At 39.4% G+C, this 24,181-nt stretch overlaps 1 protein-coding gene across 1 annotated transcript in view; it reads right to left on the reverse strand.

The window, feature by feature from the left end:
* Positions 1-210: 210 nt before the first annotated feature.
* Positions 211-24,181, reverse strand: part of CACUL1 (CDK2 associated cullin domain 1) — a 32,312-nt gene continuing 8,341 nt past the window's right edge. The window contains exons 4-9 of the mRNA XM_026050502.1: positions 17,390-17,485; positions 14,654-14,756; positions 7,996-8,085; positions 4,149-4,287; positions 3,029-3,072; positions 211-1,505 (exon numbers count right to left, since the gene is read on the reverse strand). Of these exons, the coding sequence (XP_025906287.1) occupies positions 1,465-1,505; positions 3,029-3,072; positions 4,149-4,287; positions 7,996-8,085; positions 14,654-14,756; positions 17,390-17,485 (513 nt within the window). The 3' untranslated portion in view covers positions 211-1,464. The remainder of the gene's footprint in view (positions 1,506-3,028; positions 3,073-4,148; positions 4,288-7,995; positions 8,086-14,653; positions 14,757-17,389; positions 17,486-24,181) is intronic.

The following is a 24,181-nucleotide window of genomic DNA, read 5'->3' on the forward strand; positions in this document are numbered from 1 at the left end:
TTGTGTAACCAACTAATGTCTCTTTATAATTAAAGCTGATAAAAATAAATCCATAGTCACCCGTTAATAAAAAATAATAATAAAAAAATCTGTAGTCAAGCTGTTCTTTCAAGTACGCTTCTCCCCTCACAGATGAGCTGCATTAGCCACAGTACTGATCAAAAGCTGCGTTATAGTCATTACGATGCAGACCTCAGGTCCAGATCTACCGGACTCAGGTCTCCTCGGCTGGATCCCAGCTGAGTTCATCCAAGGCTGGAGCAGGGGGTGTGCAGGGAACATATGGATGCATTATGTGACATCCATAACTCACTGCTTCTGCTGCATCCTCCTGCCAGTCCAACATGGTGACACGTTGACCACGTCCGTGTCACCTCCCATCACATCCCCTGGACAAGGGACACAGCCCAGGGGCTCCCCAGGGGGTCTGGGGCATCTCCCAGGGCCAGGGCAGCTCTGCGGACTGGGAAACGTCTCCCAGCCCACGCTGCAGAACTGAGCCAGAACGGTCGTTCCTGCACAACGTGGTATAAAGCATTCACATCTCCATCTATTGCAAATAAGGAAGCCATGAGAAGTTACCAAGGGGGGTTCTCCAAGGGCTGGCCCCAGCATTAAACAMCAGAATGTGTGAAAAATAAAAAGGGACAAACTTCCTTTGCCCTGTAAGCAAGGGTGGCAAATTCAACCTTTCATCTTTCCTTCCTAAACATCTCCTATTGATGCAAGAGAAAGTGCAACTTTGCAGCATGTTTGTTCACATCAGAAGTTTTCCCGCAGGAACATGTTTTGCAGTAACAAAATATGATCTATAAAGTAGCAAAGTGCACAAGCTGAAGGCACAGAGTACAAACATATAGGAAAACAGATTTTAAAACAGAGAAAGTTACAAAAAAGAAACAGATAAAAGAAAATCTGAAATTTAAAACTCCCTGACAGAAGACACTTTATATGGGACCAACACTTAAAAGGTGACATCATTTTCATACTAATGAACAAATACTGCAAAATAATGAAACTTTATTCTTATTAAGTAAAAGCTCCAGAAAATACCTTAAAGTTTAAAAACTAATACACTGATGTGTTAACTAGTTTTAAGAATGTCCTTAATATTAAGAAAAGAGTGCAAAAAAGGTTCTTCCATTCTAACACTTTTGGAAGCTGCTGATTTCGGCTACCCATTTCCACTTTGAAAGGATTGTTTTTCAAGGTGCATTCCTCACAAAAWCGCAGAGCAAGAACTGATTGAGAGACTAGACCAAGGAATCACGTCTTTCAAAGTCATTCCAATTGTAGCAGCAACTGACATTTTATTATATAAAGAAGAAAGTCCAAAACTCTTCTTCGAGGCATAGTTCGTGTCAGAGCTCGAGTATCAGCAGTTGCCAAAGGAGGCTCCGGATACCACCTGTGCTCCTCCAGTGTCTGTTCTGGCTAGGAATAGAAGCTGATCCAGTATATTCACTATCTGTACCCCCTGGAGCTTGCACAAGCTGAYGAGCCATCTGAAATTATACAAAGAAGTTGAAGAAATTCTCTCATATTAAACTTTCACCTCATGTCTTTGAGCCTCACCTCCCCCTCAACAATCCTAAAGGCATTTTCTGCAAAACATTAACAGTGAAAACTGAAGCTCATGTATCAATTAAACAAGCATTTATTTGAGACTGTAGCAAGGAGCTCAATGCTGTATGACATTTCAGGGAATGACATAAAGTGATTGCACCCTGCTTAAAGCACAGTAGGAAAATAGCCAGAAAGAATGCAATAAAATGAACCAAGATTAACAGCAGCACCAGAACAGACACCATTACCCAACCCACAAAGGTACTTAATGAAAAGCACTGAGGTCCTTACTGCAAAATGCAGTTCTAGAGCATATCAGGCAATGGAGTTTCTGCTGTGCAAACCGTTTACTCAGCACAGAAAATCTGACCAGGCCATAAGGAATCAGTGACYGACTGCACACACAACAGGAGTAACTGAAATAGTGCAGCCAGTTGGGAATGGAAATACCCCTCCTCCAYGCATGTCTTCCTGTTCCTCATTCCATCCCCAATTTACACTGGGGAAATTAGGGAACAAAGTGAAGAGTTTCCCAGGTAAACCAACAGCAAGAAACTTCATTCACAATTGGAAGTGATTTTCTCGGCTGCAAGACTCTGGAACTTGTAAGCCTGTGAATTTGTAAACAAGTTACAGCTTTCAGCATCTCAGCTCAGGTTATGAAAGACATAATTGACCATCCCAAGTTGAGCAGCACAACCCCTCTGAACTTTCTCWTTTGTCTATATACAGAAATAAGAACGGAGTACACAGACCAGGTAAAGACTTTGGGCAACTATGCTATTTAAGACCTCAGCTGCAGGCATAAACAAAGCAGAAAAATCAGTAKCCAGGCTATCTTCCTACCGTAAGGGGTGGCTATGGGAGCCTGGCAGAGTCAGGCAGGCTCTGCACCCCAGCAGTGTGTAGCATTACTCATAATCCTGGCAATTAAGTCAGCAGCCAGTTGGCTGCATGCCAAAGGGCAACCCTTAACACCCCTTCCTACTCCAAAACCCAAAGGTCCTTCATTACCTGTACGCCCAGTCTGCAAAGGACCACAACACGCTGCAAGGAAGGCTTAAAATTCACATTCAGCATGTCCACATTATTCCCTCCCAAATTTGCTCATAAATATTGAATACTGCACCTCTGCAGAACCATGTCTGACAGTGAGCATCTGACACTCCTCAATTTGACAGAGGAGCTCTGCTTACTCTTTTGAGAATACTTCAGCAGACTGTTCTGWATCTACTTTCAGCTGAGCCTAGGTTTATTGGGCACACTTAGGCATTGTCCACATGCCTGCAAGGGTCTGTTCTATCATAAAAGRAAATCAGGTTTACAATAAAATCAAGCAGCACAGTTCAAGAGGAAAGAATACCTGCTAGAGAAACACATGCAGAGAAATTGCATTTTCTTGCTTATTGGTATGAACTATAGCCAGAGCTGATGAAATACAGAGCACAGGACTCATACTTACTGTAAGTTAACTCTTCTCCAGCTCTCTTACGTGACTGGTCACCCCTAGGAAACAGCAGGAAGACAGACACTGATCRTATCTTGGTTTCAAAATATCTCTAACCTGCTTCTCAAGCCAAACGCTTTTCTCAGCCCAAGTTCTTACAACTAAGCTTTTAATGTCTTATTTCACACACAAACCCATCCAAAACCAAGGTTTTTCTCTACAGAAAGACAGTGAACAAAAGCAGCTTTCTTTCTCCTACTTTACCAATAGTGGGTTTACAGTAACATTTTCATTTGGGTCAGTATCACAGTTTTGAAGCTGACTTATTTACAGGGCTTTGTAGAGATGACCACTAAGGTTTAACCTTTACCATATTCCTATAAGGTGAGTGCTCAAACTACAAGACCTGATTCTCACTGTTCCACTGGTGACAGTAAASATGAAGAATTTCCTTTTCCCTTGCCAGATAAAAATAGGTACAGCAGGAACAGAGCACAGAACCTTCCAGAGCCTGATCTTGGTTTGTCAGGGCTACTGCAGGAGCTGAAGTGCTGTGACAAAAGTGCTGTGCTTCTACCTAAGCAGTTCAGTGAAAGAGCAGACAGTACAAGCCACTGTTCTACACAAACAGCAGAGCTAAATAACATTTTCTGCTCTCTGTTTGCTCATTTTTCCAGTTCAAGACTCAATAAGAAATGAAATGCCCATTTAAAATACTAAAAATAAATAATAAAAACAGTACAATCGACTGTACTGTTTTAAATAGCCCTGGAGATAGGGAAAGGCAATCAAGGGTCATTTTCAGAAACATCATGTAAAAAATATCCAACTATCAGTGCATAGAAAATAAATGAACTAGGTACAAGGCTGAAGGAATGACTGAGCTTTAAAAGTTCTGTCAAACCACAAGGAGGCATGAATCATGACAGGCTTCATGAAAAAATAAAAACTGTTGATCTTTTGCCTCTTGCTATCATCCAATCAGTTTGTACAGGGTAATTTGGGCACATTTCAGATATGGAGTTTTGCATATTTTTGACTAACTCAGAATATTTCTTAGTATTTTTCAGGGAACCCATTTTTACACTTTCTGCCTTGTCCAGGACAACTACCGTTGAAGGCCAATAATTATTACCTAGTAAACCCATTCTGCATGAGCTCTCTTTGGAGCTTCTGGTCTTGAGCAGCATATTCTTGAAGCTCAGATTCCACAGCAGGGGGTAGAATGTTTGGGATGAATTTTGAAAATAAAGCAGGTGCCATCTGTACCCATTCTGCAAGAAGAGAGAAAGTAACAAAGATAAAACATGTAAAAGTTTGTATTTTTTTTCATAAAAATTTTATACTCTGAAAAGAATTAGTACTTTTGGTCTATTTTAAATAAGTTTTAGGATACTGAATAACACATACGGGGGAGGGGAGGCGGGGGGAAGGAAGCACATGTCTATTTTGTCAGCTTTCCCACCAAAAGTAGGCATCATCACTGGCACTAAAGCTATACAGCTGTTGTTCTTTGAAGTCTTTCACTTTTGTAGCTATTTGCCACAGCAAAACAAAATAATAAATGCCATTAGTTCATAACAGTAATTATCCCTACCTTTTAAACATAAATAAGGTTAAAATACAAAGACTCTGGGCACCAATCTCAACATCTCTCCAGACCTCAGAACCCAAGTCTTAAACGTAGAACAAACATTGAGACTGTTAAAATCCGATGTTTACATCTGGATTAAGATTTTTTTTTCTTGTGCTCGTCATGAGGCACAACAAGCAATGGATTTCACCTTGATGACAGCAAACCCATGCAGAGAACCTCAATTATGCCCTTGCAGAGCTCAGCAATCCCAAGGACAGGCACCACCGCACAGCAAACCTACCCTGAAAACGTGCTCGTCTGAAACGGTTTGCTCATGTGGATTCTCTTGGCTCTGCTTCCACATCCCCTCCCAAGCCCTGCTTCTAGAAACTATGGCTATATCACCACACAATCCTTGTTCTCCTTCTCCCACTTCAAATGAAGTGAGGCAGTTCTCTCTGCTGAAGATTTACCAAAGCTCCAAGCAATGAATACCTTAATATTCAGATAATTTTAAACTCCAGGCATTCAACTACAGAATCCCAGCAGATCTAATTCCACTGCATTGAATGCAACAAGACAGCTGCCTTCCAGGCTGACAGTAGAAGACCCAGAAAAGACCAAGCAAAAGCACAGAACTTGGTTTATAGCAATTGCTAAAGAAGTTCTGAGAAGAATGCTCAGAGAGTTTTAAATGCAAATTTTTAGGAGACAACAGTTATTTTAAATCTTCTCTTCACATGGAAGAAAGGAACACTTTTAAGTATGTTCACTAAGGCAAATAGCAAGTTTATATCTAGTAAGAGGAGATGATTACTGATTGAGATAAAGCAAGCTTCAATAATGCCCTCTTTGACCAGGAGGCATATTAACAAAGCTGGTATCACACGGTCATAAGAAAAGATACAGGATTCCTCAAAAAGGTTCCTCTGAGACATGTTCCTAACTGGAGTCCACTCTCCAGCATTAAAAAGGTCAGACAATTTGGATTATTTACTCATTAGTCAATGAGAATTTAAGTTAGTATTTTACAAGTTCTTTATCAACAAAGTTCTATATTGCATTAAATGCTCTAATAGAGAAATTCTTTAATAGCTTTATTCCTAATGGGAAAGAAAGATGACAGGTCAGTTCATAAAGAGACAATTTGCACATTAAGGCAATATGCCTATTGAAGGGAAACTCCCTGAAGTTCTGCAAATAGAGAAAATATTTTTAAGACAGCATCAAAATTCTCCCTTCACATTCGCCCTTCTTGTTCTTCATCAGCTACTCCTGTTACTCTTCCCCCTCACTGTTCTACATAGAGCATCTGTCTTGAAACGCTTAAGCCAAGGCCTGTGTTCCCAGTGCAATAACACCAAGTCACTCAGTATCTTCCCACTACAGACTATAGATTGCTCTATAGCGTCCTAGACTGAAGGGCTTCCCGAGGGCCCTTGAAGGAAGAAGTAGGTGCCGCTGGAGAGACTAGCGCGGGGCATCCCAGGAGGACTAGGAATGCCGTGGGAAGGCAACACAGGCTGCAGGAGGAGAGAAAGCCCAGGGACAAGAAATGCAGCATCCCAGGAGAAAAACACGAGGGAGGGAAAGTTTCAGAGCTGCTGCCTTAGACAAACTCCCACTCCAATTGTTTTGAAATTGATCCTCAAGGGCCAGCACCAAAGAATACCCTTTTATAATAAATATTTCCTGTGTTCCTTTTGATTGAATTACTTTGAAAGTTATTTTCTTTTYCCCCCGTTCAAGCAACAATCAATGGTTTTGCTGAGAGATTAAATTTTAATTAAAATTAAAAAAAAAAAGAAAAAATGCAGCAGCTCTGTGAGAGACAGTGCATATTGTAACACCAAACTGTTACAATCCATTCTAATAGTCTTTCCTTAACTCTAACCGAAGACATTCTACTTTACTCCAAAAAGATAGCTGTTCTTCACAGGTTAGCTCTCAGATCAACCATATAAAGCCCAGTTACCACCTGAACATAACTCGAACTTGCTCTTACCTGAGCACTTATTTTGCACACACCATTTAAAAACCACTACAAAGATAAATCTTGTTTAGCAAAATACAAAGCCCCAACCTGATGCCAAATACCTCACTGAAGCAGTTAAAACATTGATATGTTCATCACAAGCTACACTAACTCCTGATTTTATTGTGAATCTTACTAGGCAGTGCTTGGGAATTTGCACATAATGCTCAAAACTTGAACCTACATAAAGTTATATAAGCTTTTTTTAACCTAAATTACTTATTCTCAAAGATATAAAGACTTTCCAAAGTTAAACCTTCAAACTCAGAAAGGCAGAAAAAGTATTTTAGAGGCCTTCCATTTTTCTATGGCATGACTTACAATGTGTGTTGTGTTAAAAACATGAAATCCAGTCACTTTGAATTGCACCAAATTGGTTCGTGTGTTGTTTAGCACTTTACTTAAAAAAAAAGGCCATAGAAATTAATAAATTCAGCACCTTGGGAGGCTGGAAAGTCTGARGAACAGGTAATTAAAAGCAAACCTGTACCTGTGCAAGTGGGAGCYAAAGCTGAATAGAAATCAGTATCACAGGTCTTTCTACTAGGCCATGGAAAGCAGATTTCACAAGATTAGGAAGAAGCTTTAAGGTTAAAGATCTTATAGGACAGCCTCTCAATATGGGTGATCAGATGGGTGATAGGAATCCAAACTAATGTCTACCTCTTAAGTAAACAGCACGAGGGGTATCACCTGAACCAGGCAATACGGATGTCACAGGCCCAGCCACTACAGTGGGGTTCTGCAGTACCACAACACTGCACTGAACTGCTTTCCAAAGAAACGTCCCTTTCACAATTACATGCACACGCTCCCCTCCCTTGCTATTGAATATTTTTAAGGTGATGAAAGGGGTGTTACTTTTAATGTTGTATGCAAATGCAGCTTACCTACTAGAAGTGATTTATCTATGYGTTTTGTAACATTCCTAGCTTGCAAATAAGGAACAATGCACTACAAAAAAAAGATACAAAAAAAGAGCTTTTTTGCTCTAGGGGCAACTTTTCTCACCTTCATTTCTATTTGTTATATTTGGGATTCCAAAGGAAAAACAGATCACAGCTGGGACACAATCTTCCTCTCACATCATRGTAACTAAGAGATGGCAGCAGTATTAAGAAAATGTTTCCCTAGTGTCTTCAGGGCAGAGCTTAGTTGGTTTGAATGATTTTGATACCCACGTGGTTATTCTACCTTGTGCAGGTCACAGACGGGCAGTAAGCAGAGCCAGGGCCTTTACACACTGTACAGCTAAGCACAGGATCTTAATTTTTCTTTTATATATGTATTATACAGGCAGTGACTACATATTTAGGAAAAGATCCAAGAAGCACAGTATGAGCTAATCCTAAAAAGAACAATCTTGTTTACCTGGTCTTAGTGTATACAGGCCTTTCACAATATTTGCCATGGTTGAAGGAGTTATTTGAAACGGTGTTGACTGAGCTTCCAAGAGTAAAGCTGAAATAAAATTGAGACATATAATTAACCACTGTCTTAATCAAAAATGCAAGCTCTTACAAATGCAATTTTGTGCCAGAGAAATGCACTAGTTCTATTTCTGTTATCTGATGCTGTTATCTGATGCTCTCACAAAGGAAGCAGCTTCATATCTCATTGCCAACTTAGGGGTTATAACAGATAAGGTTGCGTAAAGTATCCTATTCAAATTAGGCACAACGCAAATGTGAAATAAGTTATTTTCTTCCATTTTAAGCTTGGTATCTGAAGCTGCAAGGAGGGAAACAAACAAGCAAGCAACAGCATTTTAAGTATTCAGCTGGAGAACTAAGAAACAATTTATTTTTAGAAGCACTTTTGCACTCTGATCATGAACAGTCCCACAGATCCTTGTATTATCATATTTAACATCTTGTCCATAAAACAGGGTGGATTTAAAGTCTACGAATGAAGTACATTTAAGTATGAAAACAAATATGACGTTGTTTGTTCTTTCTCCAAACAAGAATCAACATTTCTGTTTCATTCTTGGTATCAGCTATAGTAAACACATCAATTTGGGCATCCRTCTCTTGRGGGAAAAGCCTGTAGGTAGTAGCAGACTGTTATTGTATCTGAGATTTTAGCCTGTTTGAATTTAATTTCATGTTTGTGATGTGTATGAATTATAAAATAGACAAACAAAACAAAATAGTGAAGTTGAACCAACTGCTGCTTCTCAGGTTTTATGTTTCTATAAAGGATTTGTGCATTATATAAGTCACTATATAAAGGAGAAAAGACTGTTACCATTCTACCTAACAGGCTAGGGGCTAATATCTCTTCTTCCTGCACTGTGGAGACTCTGTTTTTTTAAAAGAGGAACTGCAGAAGCTCTGGAATTAACATCTGCCACTATGGCACCTACACAAAAAGGAAAAAAAAATGCTATTATCCTGAATCTCAGTAAAGCAGCTCACAAAATAGGGAGACTGACTAAGAAAATATTTTGCTCTAACCTCTTGGTCTAAGTTATCAAAACAGTTAAATGCAACTGTTATAGAAGTATTTACTTTACAAATAGCCTCATCTTCCACAGCTGAAGCCTTCAGATGAGGACCTGTGATTTGTTTTGTAATGATGCACTTACAGTCTCTTCCCTAAACACTACTCTTCCAGATAGCTTCCTCACAGCCAAGTTACAAATTATAAAAATTAAAAGGGGAGAAGGTTTCACATGTACAGTTCAGTTATATACAGCCCATACACTATACATGCTTTTAATTAGGTTACTGCTACTTCAATACAAATCTCACCAAAAGATGCGTAAATAGATTTGTTCATATTTTCTATCATGCAAACAACTTATTTAAAAATAGAGCGAGTCTAACAGTAGTGCAGACTACAAAAATCTGGATTAAAAAAAATCACTTGAGCATTTCGTTTTTAACAAGTGCTAAGATACAAATGGATTACTGTAGCTTCTTGAGTTTATTCCTGGTAAACTATGACYTGCAACCTCCAATAATGTTCAGTTTATAACCACTAGGAGTAGTTTACAGATATTTCAGAAGCTATGGATAACTCACCAGTACAAACACGCAACATTTCTCATAGGCTACTTCTGAAACCAATTTACACCCATAAAACTCAATTCCACCATGAATCGGATAATCTGAACAGATGCTTTTGTGATAGGAAGCAGTGAAATACACTTGCTTTTACTCTAGATTGCTGACCATACCCCCTGTAGAAACCAATTTCATGAACAAGATCAGTGAGAGAATCCACCTAGAGGTCAATCCCCTCAGGATGGAGGTACCTCCTTCCCTGCCCTATGRCAGGAGTCTCTCAGCACCACTTGGGTTTTGGGGAACACCTTCCACCCCACCCAACGCGGGTGCTAATCACCCACTTCTGCTTCACAGTCGCTCTTACAAACACGACAGCACAATATCACTGACATACTACATTAATAACATCACCAAGCAGTGGCACGTGCTTCCTGTGGCTTCCCAAGGGCATAAGGAAAACAGTATTTAATTCATTAAACTCTATAGCACAAACTATCAGCCAGACCACACTTTTTCCAAAAGCTGGGTCACTATCTGAAGGATGATTAACGCCACTGCAGGAGATTGCCCTAAGAACAAATAAGACTCCACATTTCTCYGGATCTGAAAATCTCAGCTCAGTTTTATAGACAACCATATAAACATACAAGAGCTGTAAAAGTGAAGATGAATTTGTTTGTGAATGAGTTTTGCAACAAACCAAACAAATTCCCACCCAAACTTTCAACCCAACATCAGTTTTTAAGAGAGCATCATCTGAAAGCTCAGAAAGAGCAGGAACAGTCGTGTCACATGCAGAGTTAACTGTGCTGTTGTTTAACAACCTTACATTTACAGAAGACCTCCAATTCATACCGTTTGCCCTCTTGCTTTTTCAGAGCATTCAGTGAGTTGACAGTAGACGCTACACAGACTCTTACCTACCTCCAGACAACTCTGCCTGCAGCATTGACACAGATAGGGCAGAATAAAACCAAACCTCAGGTGAAACCGCTGATAATGACAGACATGATATTATCCAACCTCCCTCCCCAATACTTAGTTTGTAAAAGACAGTTTTATTTCACAAGTAACCAGTATGTGAAAGATTTAATCAAGTTGCATGTAGCCTTGGGAATAACCCCTTGCAGAATGACAGGGGTACAGGTTCCAACACTGAAATGCTGAGTGCAGAAAGCTGCAAGGTGCTCAAAAATGTTGTTGCATTGAGGTAAGACACAACACCCATAGCCCCCTCAGGGGCCTGCAGGACCACTGCATGAACCATTCCCCGAGTCAGCACTTCAGGTGCATCCAGCACTACAGCAGATTATCCTTTAATGAAGGTTTAAGCTACTTTATAATTACAGTGGGGTAATTAAGATAAAGATCTCCAGTAATTACAAGAGGAGCAAACAGTTTGTTCCAAGATCACTTGTTCGTAACCAAAGAAATAAGAGTTTGCTATTCTAAGACTCCTTTCCTATCCCTTAAAATCTTTACAAAGTAATTTGCCTTGGCAAATATTTTTTTTTTCCTGGCAAAATTAAAAAGAATTCTCTGCACATCAGCTCACAAGATTTTGTGGTACTCAAATAGAACTTCCTAATAMAATATTGCAGCAAACTATATGTAAGCATGGCTTAGGGCAGAGTGCTCAAAATTGTAATTATTCACCACTTTCAAAAAGTATAAAACTTATTCGCACCAGAAGCAACTCCAAAAAGCTTCACAACTAAGGCATTAATCAGCTGTTCCACTCAAAGTCTCCCTAGAATAACTGGACACCACAACAGAGAAGTGACACAGACTCCTACCCCTTCCAGACAGCTCTCCCTGCAGCTTTTATGCAGACAGGGCCAGGCAAAGCTGAATAAAAACACAGGCACTAAACARAAGCAGAACTGCTGCAAGCAACAAGACTGCAGAAGAAAAAAACAAGAGAGAAAACTTAATCACAGTGTCTGAACTCTTAAGTACTGACTCCAGTATTTGCACCATTCCACTGAACTCGGGGTGAATTTATCATTGCAGAGCAGCTATTTTTACCTCTCCACAGAATTTGAGCCCTTACACAACGGCAGAAACGCAGATGTGCCCCAATGCACAAGAGCACTATGGAAAGGGACAGTTTCACAGAGCTGAGTTGCTTAGCACAGGCCTAGATGTTTTACAAGAACAGAAACCACTTCCTGAATGCAAAACCTTAACATGGAAGGGGATTAAAACTGCTCCTAAGTGCACACGGGCACCCACAGGCAGCAGTTAAGTACCACCGAGATACRCAGTGACTGCTGTTTAGTTGGAAGTGCCATAACTAAGGAATTCTGTACATCCTGGTCCCTTCCGACAACAGAGAGGAAATACAACAGCTCTAAGCAAAGACTTCATTTCCTTGGATTCCCTCCTAATTYGCTCACTTTTGTGATCAGTTTTAAGCCATTTAAGCTATTGTTGCTCCTCAGCACCAGAATGCTGCAAGAACCTCCCAGCGCAGAGTTACAGGCCAGGGCTCACCTTCCTGTATAACTTTCTGGGAAGAGAATTGAGGTAACTGCAAACTCTCGTAACTGGAAGTTAGTTGATCATCAGCAGAAACAACAGCACACATATTTATTTATTTAGATTTAAAAGCCAACTTGCTTTGGCTACCCAGCTGCTGATCTTGAAAGAGAGGAAAGCGTCCTTGCTTATAAAACACTCGGTCCCACTGAATTTCACCCAGTGCAAATACCAAGGATTAGGAGTTTCAGGAGCTCTTAACTTATTTTCATCACTGAGGACACTTAACATTTCATAAAAACTCATGTTCTTCTAGAAAAAAGAATCATCGGGCAGGATGTTTCCATCCCAGTGAGATTACAGGTCAGGAAACCCACGTCTATCCTAAAGAGGCATTAATTGTACAAGGACAGAAAATACAGAAAACCTGTATTTTCCAAACACTCCCCCTTTTGCAGTGCTGTCCTGCAGGACCCAGCAGGAACGCAGCATTTTCCTCCCCACCTCCCCACCGAGGAGCAGGTTTTACCTCCATCTTTTGAAATTCAGAAGATTCTTCCCAGTAAGATGCTGCATCTCTGCTTGTTACACTCACTTAAATAAGTTTTGCACACAGCAAATTCTCCCACACCGTTTAATACACTGCCCTTATCAGCAASAGCCAGCTTTAGGTTTCGTAAGGAAAATAATCAGGTTATATTCACTTGGTTCATACAGATCCACTCTAACTGGATGACAAACATGGTGACACGGCCTCCATTCCAGGTATCCTCTGGTCTCCTCCTGCGACTAAGTCCTCAGACTGTCCCACAGAACCCCACAAAAACAGGTCATTCCACATCTCCCACCTTCACCCAGCACAGCACTGGGGACTGTTTCTCCAGCAGGAGTTTAAGCTTAGAAGCACTAAGAAATTTGTGCTGCCGTTTCCCCTTCTGACAGTTTTGAGCATTTGGCTGGAGCAGGAGCATTTCCTGAAATCAAGTGAACTTGAAATATAATTACAGAGCTTCCTGAACGCAGTTTTCAACAGAAATACCAGCTTCCAGGCTTTGATAGAATGACAAGATTCTACAAACAAAAATCCCTGTGTATGAAACCCATATTAACAAATTTCAAGAGCAAAAACAGATGTTGCTCTTTCCCTCTAATTTTACATCTCATACTGATTAATCTGATTTTTCCCTAATATATGGAGAGGAAGGAAAATTTCCTCATGCTGAAGTGGCAGCTGTAACATCTCTAAGAAACATCCAAGAACTTCTTTTTTCTCCTCTATATAAACTAAAAATTCAGTGGCTTTAATTTCCTAAGCACTCACAGCCTTCCTCTTTTTCCTCAGAATACACAAACACTTTGCTGAACCAAACCCACATTCAAGTATCAGAAAACAGTATCACACAAATGCTAAACAACTTATTGTCACCTTATTAAAACTAAGACTGGAATGAAATCCAGAGGTTAATAGCCCTCACCATAGTATACATAGAAGGTAACAGCTTTTTTGTGTTTTCAGTGTTTTCTTCTTTTAATTTGATTTCTGCAACTACCAAGTAGGAAGGGAAAAGCAGGAACTACCAGAATTTGTGGTTCCCACTGCACAGTACTTTACCTTTCATTGCAACATTAATTTATGATTGCATTGCCATAGTTAAAGAAAATGAATTACACCGCAAGACAGTTCTGGAGGTCTTGTGATATGCACTGTTAGTTGCATTTTCCATGATATTGTCACAACAGCTTCAAGAAAACCACAGACACGTTACCACGTTTCATGACATTCTCTTTAGCCTGAGGTAAAACATCAGATCCGTGCGTCGGCATTTCTTAACTCTCCTGCTATTTCCTTGGTGAGCTGATCTGCTACAAGGCTARAAGCTGCTTTTAGGAGGTTTTTCCAGATGACATAAACAAGCCAGCATCAGGAATCACCATCTTCCATCACAGCAGAGCACCAGATTCCCTAATCCAGGATATTCATCGTGTTCACCCATTTATTCTGTTAAGATGCCCAGGTTCAGTGACCCAAAAACACAAGGCTGCTTTCCCCCAGCCTTTCACTGAAAAGTAGAGAGCACTGCTACCTAAACAATAAAATACTAGTTATGCTAAAAGCTAAATATCTCAATATAACTCCAATATAAATATAAATACATTTTTAAATAAATATATCTCAAAAGCAAATATCTCAAATCACATGTCTTAGGAGAAAACACACATTGCTTCACCAAACTTGGACAACTGTGACTTCAAATTATGCTTTAAAAAAACAATAAAATAAAAGCTAAAGTGTGCYATATTCTTTCACAGGGAATAAAGGAAAATGCAAATGTTGTAACAAACGCTCAACTTCAAAACATTTCATTTTTTACCACAGTTAAAAACAAAGCAAAATCCTTCCCTCATGCCTCAAACAAATTTGCATTCAAGCCCASCAGCCGTTTCCTCCCTATTTGCTGTGGATTTTTACAATGCCCAGGAGAAAATGTAGTGCAGTTTTTCAGACTTTAGGAAAATTCAATAGGTTTACTTACGCATTAGGTTGTAAATGTGCTTTTCTGCAACATGGTCCGTAAACAGCTTTATAAGGTCATCTTTTAAGTCTCTGTTAAGCTTGGTTTCTATGTAAAATTTATTCTGGAAAGAGAGACAAAAGCTTTTGCAGTCGGTTTCAGTAAATTCAGTAAATTTACTTGCCCTTTAGTAAAAATGGTTCCATTTTTTAACACTGAAGTTATTTGACCATGTAAAGTGCTTACTCCATATCTGCATTTTCATTGTTCTGGAATGTTCTATACAATAAAAACATTATTTAGAATTCATGAGGTGTGCTAATGTCCATATACATGTGTGAGAGAGAGAGAGAGAGAGAGAGAGAGAGAGAGAGAGAGAGAGAGAGAGATAACACCATCATGCTTATAACAAGATAAGCATTTTACTAGTGTCTGAAAACAATTAAGCCACTGATACAGATATATTTCAATAATAAATCAGCAGTGGAGCTAGCTACTTTTGTGCTTCATTGATAATCCAAAGGAAATAAGAGTCAAAAGAAATTAAAACAATTGCAGRAATAAGTTATATAGGCAAAGTTGCACAAAATTGAACCATGTTAAGATTTTGAGAATTTTATTGCCTTGACCCACTTGGCATTAATACTTCTGGCTTATAAYGGTTTTCTTCACCCCTCAGAGAAAACTCTATTGGTGTGTTCACGAGGAGTTTAAAACTTAATATATTACTTGGTGTTATTCCTCAATTTCAAACCTGCAATAAATAGCAGGATTTCCTGTCCACTTCATTCAGAGGTGGGTTTTAGAAATTCAAATAGCTTCCCTCCCCCAGCCAATGCATCTTCTACCAAGTGCTAAGCAACACACTGTAATTGAGTCTTTSATCATACTTAATTTCTTAAACCATTTCTATCTTAAACTAAAGAATGAAATATTTGGGAAGGTTAGGGAGAAAATGCACCTTGACTTTACATTATTTTCCAGAACAGTCGGTGAGGCTGAGCCCATTAGCCTTGTATTTGTTACAGGGAGAATCTAACTCAGAAGTCACTAGCGTTCGGGAACAGCTTGAATAAAAAAGCRTTGGCAGAAACAGATTTATTACCTGAACAGAGCCCAAGTCATGTTTTAACGAAGCTTCTCCTTTGAAATAATAAACTAAGCTTTCTTTTGTTCTCAAAAGAATCCTTTCTTTTAAACTATTCATTTTATAGACTTGCTTATCATTCATTAATCGGTTTGATTATTTTTAGATTATCGTCTATACTCTTAAAAATTAAGCAATGGCAAAATTCAGTCACTCCTCCTTTAAAGACAGGCAAAGCTTTCAGGAAAAACTTTCATTACACTCACGTACAAGGTAGGATATTGAAATCTATTCAGGGGTTACACCTTGCCTAGACATAAATAAAGGCTTCTGTACTATTATCATGAACATTCTTTTGCACTTCCTAATTTCTGCAAGCTTAATTGGTGGGGAAGGAGTTTGACCAAGAGCCTGATAGATGTGACTCTCCCATAAAAATACATACCTGAAGAGCTCACAATTTAACATTCACTTACAAAAGCAGTAAGTGTGAGATTGCCTAAACATCTGCCTGCATAAACAAGTCAGGTACCTAGAGGTGGACAAATGCAGCCAAAACAAATGTCTGATTGCAAGAAAAAAACCTCTCCCTACTCTTCCCTGGCATTTCAAGATAAGAAACAGGGACAAAAATGTGGCAATGTGATTCCATTTTCTACTAACTAGATATTCCATTCTGTATTAACTAGATAAAAACAGATTACAGGGCATTCAGTTCAAATAAAAAGCCATTTTTTCCTTTTACAGTAATAAATCTACATGATTACACTGTACACAAACACCATACCAAATTACTTGGGTTTGGGTACATCTGCCAAAACAGAGGTCACACTTTGAAAAGATACTGCTAAGTTCTTAGAACTTACCAATGAAATMAATTCAAAAATTTAACAGCTATTTAACCAAAAACTTTTTTTTAAAGCCGTTCTATGAACAAATACTTTCTTTATTCTTTATGAATAATGCCAAAGCAAATACCAATTCTGAGAACGTGATACCCAAATCTATTTTGATCATTACCATAAAAGAAAAAGCAATAAAAACTTTGGCACAGTGACAAAAACTACGTAAATAATAAACTCCGGATATATGGAAAATTTCCTAATTTCCAAAATCCGCAGGACAACCAGTGTTTCCTGAGATTCTGCAAGTATGTTTGATAGAGCTAAGAAAACAAATTTGCCCTCATCCCCCCAATGCTCTCGACTGTCACTTGATCGTGCAYAGACATTTCCAAGAGACAATACAGAACATTTTCTGTCTGAACGACAGAATAGTAGCATCTGTCCTGTTTAAATCAGTKCAATTTAGAGTAATAAATGATCGGCTCTAACCTGCCCAAACTACCAAGCCAACATATAACAAGCTCATTAGCTATCTCTGTTCAAAAAGATATAAAGAATGACCTAACTATCTGTAAAGAACTTTATCCAACCAAAATAAAAAATCTTTCCCCTCCCAAGAACGGAGAGAACACAAGAGAGAAACAATTTTTAGTTTACTTAAAGACATTGATCTATCTTCCTTCCACATGTTTACTAACTCTTACATAAGTGAGTCAGGTATTAATAKGATCCACCAAGAAAAACAGTTATAGTTGCATTTTACTCTTAATTTTCATTTAAAATCTTGTGTATGGACATACTTGAAAAGAATTTTCTAAAACTTACCATATATATGAAAAGAGGCACAATGCTCTGCAATGCTCCCATATACTGTCCAAGAGCTATGTTAAATCTTTCAATATAGAGATCTGGAGGGCTGGCCTGCAAGAAACCATAAAAGTTATTAGGTTGCAATGTGAACAAGAGGAAGATCTGGAACACCAAAGGCTTGTGCTTTCATAGCAAAAATCCAAAAAATATTAAGTATTTAATAGATTCAGTCCACGCAAAGCCAGTCACATTATTGCTGAGTTTCTACTAAAACTTCCTCTAGCAAAAAATGTTTTCAAACAGCAGCTGTTTTTGTTTTGCCTGTAACTGTGTGTCCATGCCTAGCAAAGGGCAAGTCCACTGTTAAAGATGCTCTGCCTATAATAAATCAGCATTTAATATAAGCAAATCAAAACACTTAAATTAAGCATTTAAATACCAGACATTCTACTTAAAAAAACCTCTGTGTCAAGTGTAGAAGCCATGAGCAGATGTGCCCAAGTGCTTGTGGTCACCCCAAGGCAGCAGGTGACCTGGAGCTGCCGCTTTGCATCCGAGCTGCCGTCCTGCACATTCCCAGCTCTAGGGAACCGTGTCCTTCATGAAGAAGGACCTGGAGTGTTTGCTGTGTCACACAGACAAGGGAAATATTCAGAGAGGTGGAGCTGGAAGGACTGCAAAGCAAAGCCTCCAGATACAGTGCAAAGCTTCTGTCTTTGAGKAGATTCTTCATTCTTTCAATTCAAATTTATATTGATTTTCTACTCTATGAAGTGTTCTGAATTTAAGATTTTTTTTCCCCTTGTATTAGCTTCTTTTGCCTCCCTCCTAAATAATCTCAAACATGTGGGTAATGTTAACATTCACAATAAACACCTAGTGACACAAAATAGATATTTCAGAATGAAAAAAAATCTGGCAAGGGAATAGAGGGTTATTCTATATTCTGTTGCTAAAGCTTATACATAGAGATATTGCTTAAAGCCGATTTRACAACTTCTGACTTGTCAAGACTTTGGATACAGCTTCTTAGAATTTTAAAAAAAGAAAATTCTGCTTCAAAGACCATCAGAGGGTGACAATAGTGTGACACCAGGTGCTGATCTTGCACTTAGAGCTTGGACCTTCCTTTACAAGGGACGAGAGTTATCTGCAAAATAGTCTGAAGATGATTTAGCCACCTTCACAAATCCCATCCAAAGGAGCAAGTCTAGTTTGGCACTACTGTTTACAGGAGACATTAAGATTTTATTTCTTCTTCTCTACTGAAGATGAAAACACATCCTTCCTTCCCATCACMAAGTGCAGGTCACATCAAGCTTAAGAAAACAGTTTTAGGAGGAAACAAGAACCATGCACCRCACCAAAAACAATATCAAGAGTCCTTTGTTTACTAATGATGGTAAATTTACCCTTTTCAGGGAATACCTAGAAATTGTTGACTACAATCACCTTAAAACCAAGCAGAAAATAATAGTTTTAGACCAAAACCAAGAAGTGCAAGAGATCTACCATCTTCTCGGAAGGCACTCACTAGCGTAGGATGAATATTAGGCCTGGTTTTAGCCTCCAGAACACGAAATCACAGTGTTAACTGCTTAATTCATATGAACTACGGGACAGTTCCAAGTTTTATTCTCCTAATAMTGTTCCACAGCAACCTCACAGCTTGACAGTCAAGGCACTAACAAGAAAGTGCTCAATAAGCATTTCCATTTGTTCCAAAGAAAAACTTGACCACTCAAGCTCTTCTCTTTTCCTGCTTGATCTGTAAACTAACAAAAACACAAACCCAAGAGAATTCAAGAACAGTATTTTCAGTTTATTATCTAAGAATAATAATAATCCATGTGGAGAAAACATAGCCACCCCGATGCTCTCCGTCTTTGCTGTTCAATGTGCTGTTCTATGGCTGCTCGAAACTGCTGGACTGAAACCAGTTACTTTTTTCAGCATAGCAACTTTCTCCACACATTTGTATTCATCATAAAAGAATGACTGCATTTGAACTAATTTTCCATATGCTACTTGAGTTTTATAAACAATAAAGCAGTGGTTAACACCAAATCTGCTAAACAAATGCTGTCCTGACTGCACRGCTATTGCTTAGATTTTTCCTATTTAATGGCCATCATTAAAGCACAGCTTACATCTCAAATCTCTACAATTTCAGCTATAAGCATCATAAAAGTTAGGAAACTGCTTAGGATGGGGGAAAAAAAAACCTCCCTTGGTCGTAATAGAGAAAACACACCACATTCAGCTGTTTCAACTAAGGGGAAAAAAGTCTGACATTTGCTTCTTAAAAACCACACGTATAAAAGCCACTTCTCTCTTTCCTAAGGGTCTGCATTAAGGCAGCTGTTCAAACAGAGCACAAAGGCTACAGTGGTAGTCAAAGGTTTTCCTGGAAGGAGCRGGATCTTTCACACTCCGTGCTCACTGACAGCTTTATCTTGCTCAAGGTGCTCTATTAGGGCAGATAGAGCAAGTCCACCCCTACAATTGCTCTCACCTGTCACTCAGAGCTAAACACTGTTTTCTAGCAGCAGCTCTACAGTGCTGGGAGGTTTGCTCAGATTTCTCAAGCTGCAATGGATTGCATTTCTCAAAAAAACAAGCTGAAGAGGTCAAGACTTCTCTGCTAGCATGACTTCCTATGGCTGCTGCTAAAAGCTGGTATTCGAGACACCATTTAACCTCCTCATATACCACCCTGGACATCTCACAGCACTGACAGAYGAGAGAAATGCCAACAAAAACACCCACGAGAGGATGACATGCAAGACAGACGCCCTCAAACAGAAGCAAACGAAACCACCTTTCTCTTGTTTGAAATCTTGTAGCAAGTCATTATAGTTATCTTGCATGCAACAAACATGTGGAAAAAGTGAGGCTCTTTTTTCCAGTTTGAGAGCTCAAAAGTGTTGTTTGAACACCGGGCTTTGATTCCACATATGAAGGAACACCAGAACACCTGCCTACACAAATTAACCCRTTGTTCATGCAAGGAACAGCCTGAATCTTTCAAATCATCTTTCTTTGTTGCTCAGCAAAGTGTCATTTGCTTATGGGCTCTAGGAGAACAGATCTGCGATGMCCAAGTCAATGGCACTAAATGAAAGCACCGCTAAAACTTTAGAAACAGACATCAAGGCCACCCAAACACTAGCTGACTGTGTTGCAGTGCTCGGGGGCCCTCAAAACTGTTCGAACTGTATTGCATCACAACAGTCTCAACCCTGCAGAGCRGAGTCCTTCAAACGTCTGGGCTTCATTTCCCTTTCAAATAATGTTCATAAAACAGAAAGACCTACAATTTAAGCAATCGCCAAAACTGTTTAAATATAAGAAACCTTCCGAATTTTTCCATCTAGTAGATAACTCATTCTCACGTGCCACATTTGCTTACATCTCTCTCTGATTATATCAGGGTCTGCAGCACAGTTTAGTACGAGAAAGTAAAACACAAGTCTTCCTGAAAAGCTGCAGGTACAGCTTTTTTCACAGCACGGTAATTTTTAAGGGCAATTCTGATGATTTGGTGACTTACTCCTATTTCCTGTCAAAAGCCACCTCCTCGGAGGCCCCCATATTAAGATGCACACATTGCTACAATTTCTGTTCCATTACTGCAACATCCATTCAATCCCACTCAAGTCACTGTGTAACCCCAGGATCCAGGGCTCGTTTCATGACAACTAAACACCACTGCCCTCGCAAAACTGATGGGTGAAGGGCCACGGCACTGGAGATTTGAGGGGCGGGGACAGTTCTTTTAAAGACCTTAGGCCAGATAAGAAAGACTCAGCCCTGCTGTTTAAAAGATGTAAAATGGACCACAGTTGTTAACAGGACATCCCAGTGACCCAAATGGACTTCAAGAAATGCTAATAATTTAATGTATTTAGCAACAAGAGTCAGGAAATGCGAGATTTCAGTTTTCTACCTCTGCTGCTTTCTGCATCAGGCAGAATTTAGCAGTGGCAGATCTGTCTTCTCAGCAAGTGGTTGGGAAACTAACATCTCTGAAGCGTTTCAGGGAGGAGACAATTTTGGTTTTAAAGTTAATTTCAGYATTATTTCTGTGCTACAAGAGAGGAGATATCAATACCTGCAGAAGCTTCTCAGTTCTCATTTGGCTGGCATGTTAACAGTGCCCCCTGCAATATAATAAGGAAAGGCTTCCTCACAGGCATGGTGTTCAAAACTCTTCAATTATAATACATATCACTATATAAAGGTAATCAATGCACCTGAGAAGGAAAGCAAAATATATCCACAAAGCAATTTATGGTAGAATCACCCAAAGGAATGCCCATCAAGAGTCACTCTGTATCAGGTTACCCACTCACAACATGACACAGTCAGAACACTAYTTAGTGACACTTTCACACCATCCATAGTATAAGCAAAGCTCACAGTAAGGTAAACACTACAAGTCTCTTCTATGGTTTATACTTTATGCCTTCTATAATAAGAAATACTGAAGGTTAAACAAACGTTTCTAAAAGATTAATCAGTACAAAAAGACAGCCAAGGTTCAGAGCCAGGCCTCTGATGGTTTCTAATCTGATCAATACTATAAAGCTATCAGATTAATAATTCAATTAATGAACTCAACATTTCTTTCTGGACAAGATTTAGAATTGACTGGTTTCTTTCCTTCCTTTGCCTTAAATAAAAACAGTGTGCCAAGTGACTCAGAGTATTCTAACTAAAATGAAAATATATCTGTGCTTGCCTGGAAAGGCTACTGTTCTCAGACATCAGCTCAACATGTCAGTGCATTCTGACATTTTAAAGTCTTGTGACAGGAGGGGTCTGTCCCAAAGAGCTGATGGTGGCACAACAAGTGATTAATGTCACATAYGTTCCTGGTACAGAGCGTTCACTGCCCTACACCCTAACGCAGCCATATCCATCAGCATCAGCCTGCCCACGTTCTCCCACTGCCTCTGCAATGCAGGCAGCGGAGCAACTCTAAGGCAGCCAGAACAAAGCCAAGGTGAGAATGCTCAGACTTCACGAGGCTCCCGAGAGGCTTTTACGTTTTGGCATCTGACTGTTTTACTGCTGTTGTGGTAGGCGAGGTTTTCCTGGGAAAAGGGCTCATTCCAGCACGTCGCTGATACGCGGATGTTCCGCAATCCACCTGCCGAAGAACTGCAGCACTTYGGTGCAGAGCTGCTGCTCTGCTAGTCCTGGGCATTTTAGTTTTCATAATCACCCTCCTTCTCACTGAAAAAAATCAATATCCTTGCCTGTGTTGGCCTATATTTGTCTCCTTACATGAAAAAATGAGCRTGCATCAAGTCGCACATTGTCAGTTAAACAGAGGCCAGTAATTACATCAAACTTTGCTGGCAGTGGGGGTGACTCTCAAAGAAAACAAGGTACCACACAGTGTTCATTTAAGTCATTATTTATGTGAATGCTTTTTTGTTTSGCTTTATGGACTAAAAGTCTTCCAGGAATTCAACAGCAGAAGAGACCAACATATACCGAGTAACTGGGGAAAGGTCTATTGCCCCATAAAAAGAAAGAAGGTGAGTCAATATCACCCATGCATTTTAAGAACTAAAAAGGATAATATGTATTCTAAAAAAAGTAATTCCTTAATAGCCAATTTCACAATCCAAAGCTAAAGCATATAGTTTATTTACAAGACAATTTTCCCAGGCATCCCAGTGTGTGGATGAAGTCACACTTCACCCAGGCATGAAGTGTGAATTCAAGGTGCTCAAAAGAGGGATTTAGAATCTAAAAACATAAAGTCGTATTTGCTTTAGATAAAGAACACATCATACATTTATATCAAAGATTATATCGTGTTATGTTACAGTCATCTTTGCACCTGCCACAAGGTGTGCCTAACCTACGTCAGGAAACTCTTGCAAGACAGAGATTGCATTAAACAGCTGGCTCAATTATTCTTTCAGCAACTGATGTTCAGCAGGGAACCTGGTCTTTAAGCAGATGCATTTTAATACCTTTATGGACTAGAGGAAATTTTAAAGCCAGCCACTTCAGCCAGTTTTGAACCTTAGGAAGACAGTGCTGAGGACTGCACCAGAGCCCTGGGTATTCCCGGATTCAGAGGAAAGCACAGCACTGCCACGGATGTATCAGGAAAACCAGCCAAACCAGCACAGCTGCAATGACTCTCAGTTCTCACAATCAGAGTCAAAAAAATTACAGGCTGCACCAGTTCAACAGGACCAAGGGAAGACTTTATTCTAAATATTACGTTCATCCACGTTGAGCAGTTTTTACAGAGCAGTCAAGGCTGTCATTACCTCAGGAATAAAGAGCTGTACAGCAGAAAAGAAAGAGAGAATCTGGCTCAAGACGAGCTAAATACTCCACAGTCAGACTGTCCCAAAGACAACAGCCATAAAATTTAGGGACTTTTTTCTTTTAAGAAAACTAAGAGGAAAAGGGTAGAAAAAGTAAGAACACCAGAATTACAAAAGTGCTGTATGCATATGGACAAACATGGCTAGCTGTATCTGATATGGCATATGAAATTAGTTCTCAATTATTAGAAGGGTTTTGGTGCTGAGGTTAAGGTTTCCTGGAGATTTGGAGTCTCTGTTTGACTCACTGCTAGTCAGCCCTGAACTTTAACATTTGGAACTAAAAAAAAAAAAAAAAGCTGCGAGAAAATATAACAGTACTGCTGCTATAGCAATGACAATTTGCAGATCTTAAAAGGAGTTTTAGACAAGGAATACACACAAAAACAAATACGGATGCAAAAAAGATATGCACAGAAGGACAGGCATACACAGGTTGTATTTGGAC

The sequence above is a fragment of the Nothoprocta perdicaria genome, unplaced genomic scaffold (genome assembly GCF_003342845.1).
Source record: "Nothoprocta perdicaria isolate Ctin4 unplaced genomic scaffold, notPer1 scaffold_7, whole genome shotgun sequence".
In the NCBI taxonomy this organism is placed as follows: domain Eukaryota; kingdom Metazoa; phylum Chordata; class Aves; order Tinamiformes; family Tinamidae; genus Nothoprocta; species Nothoprocta perdicaria.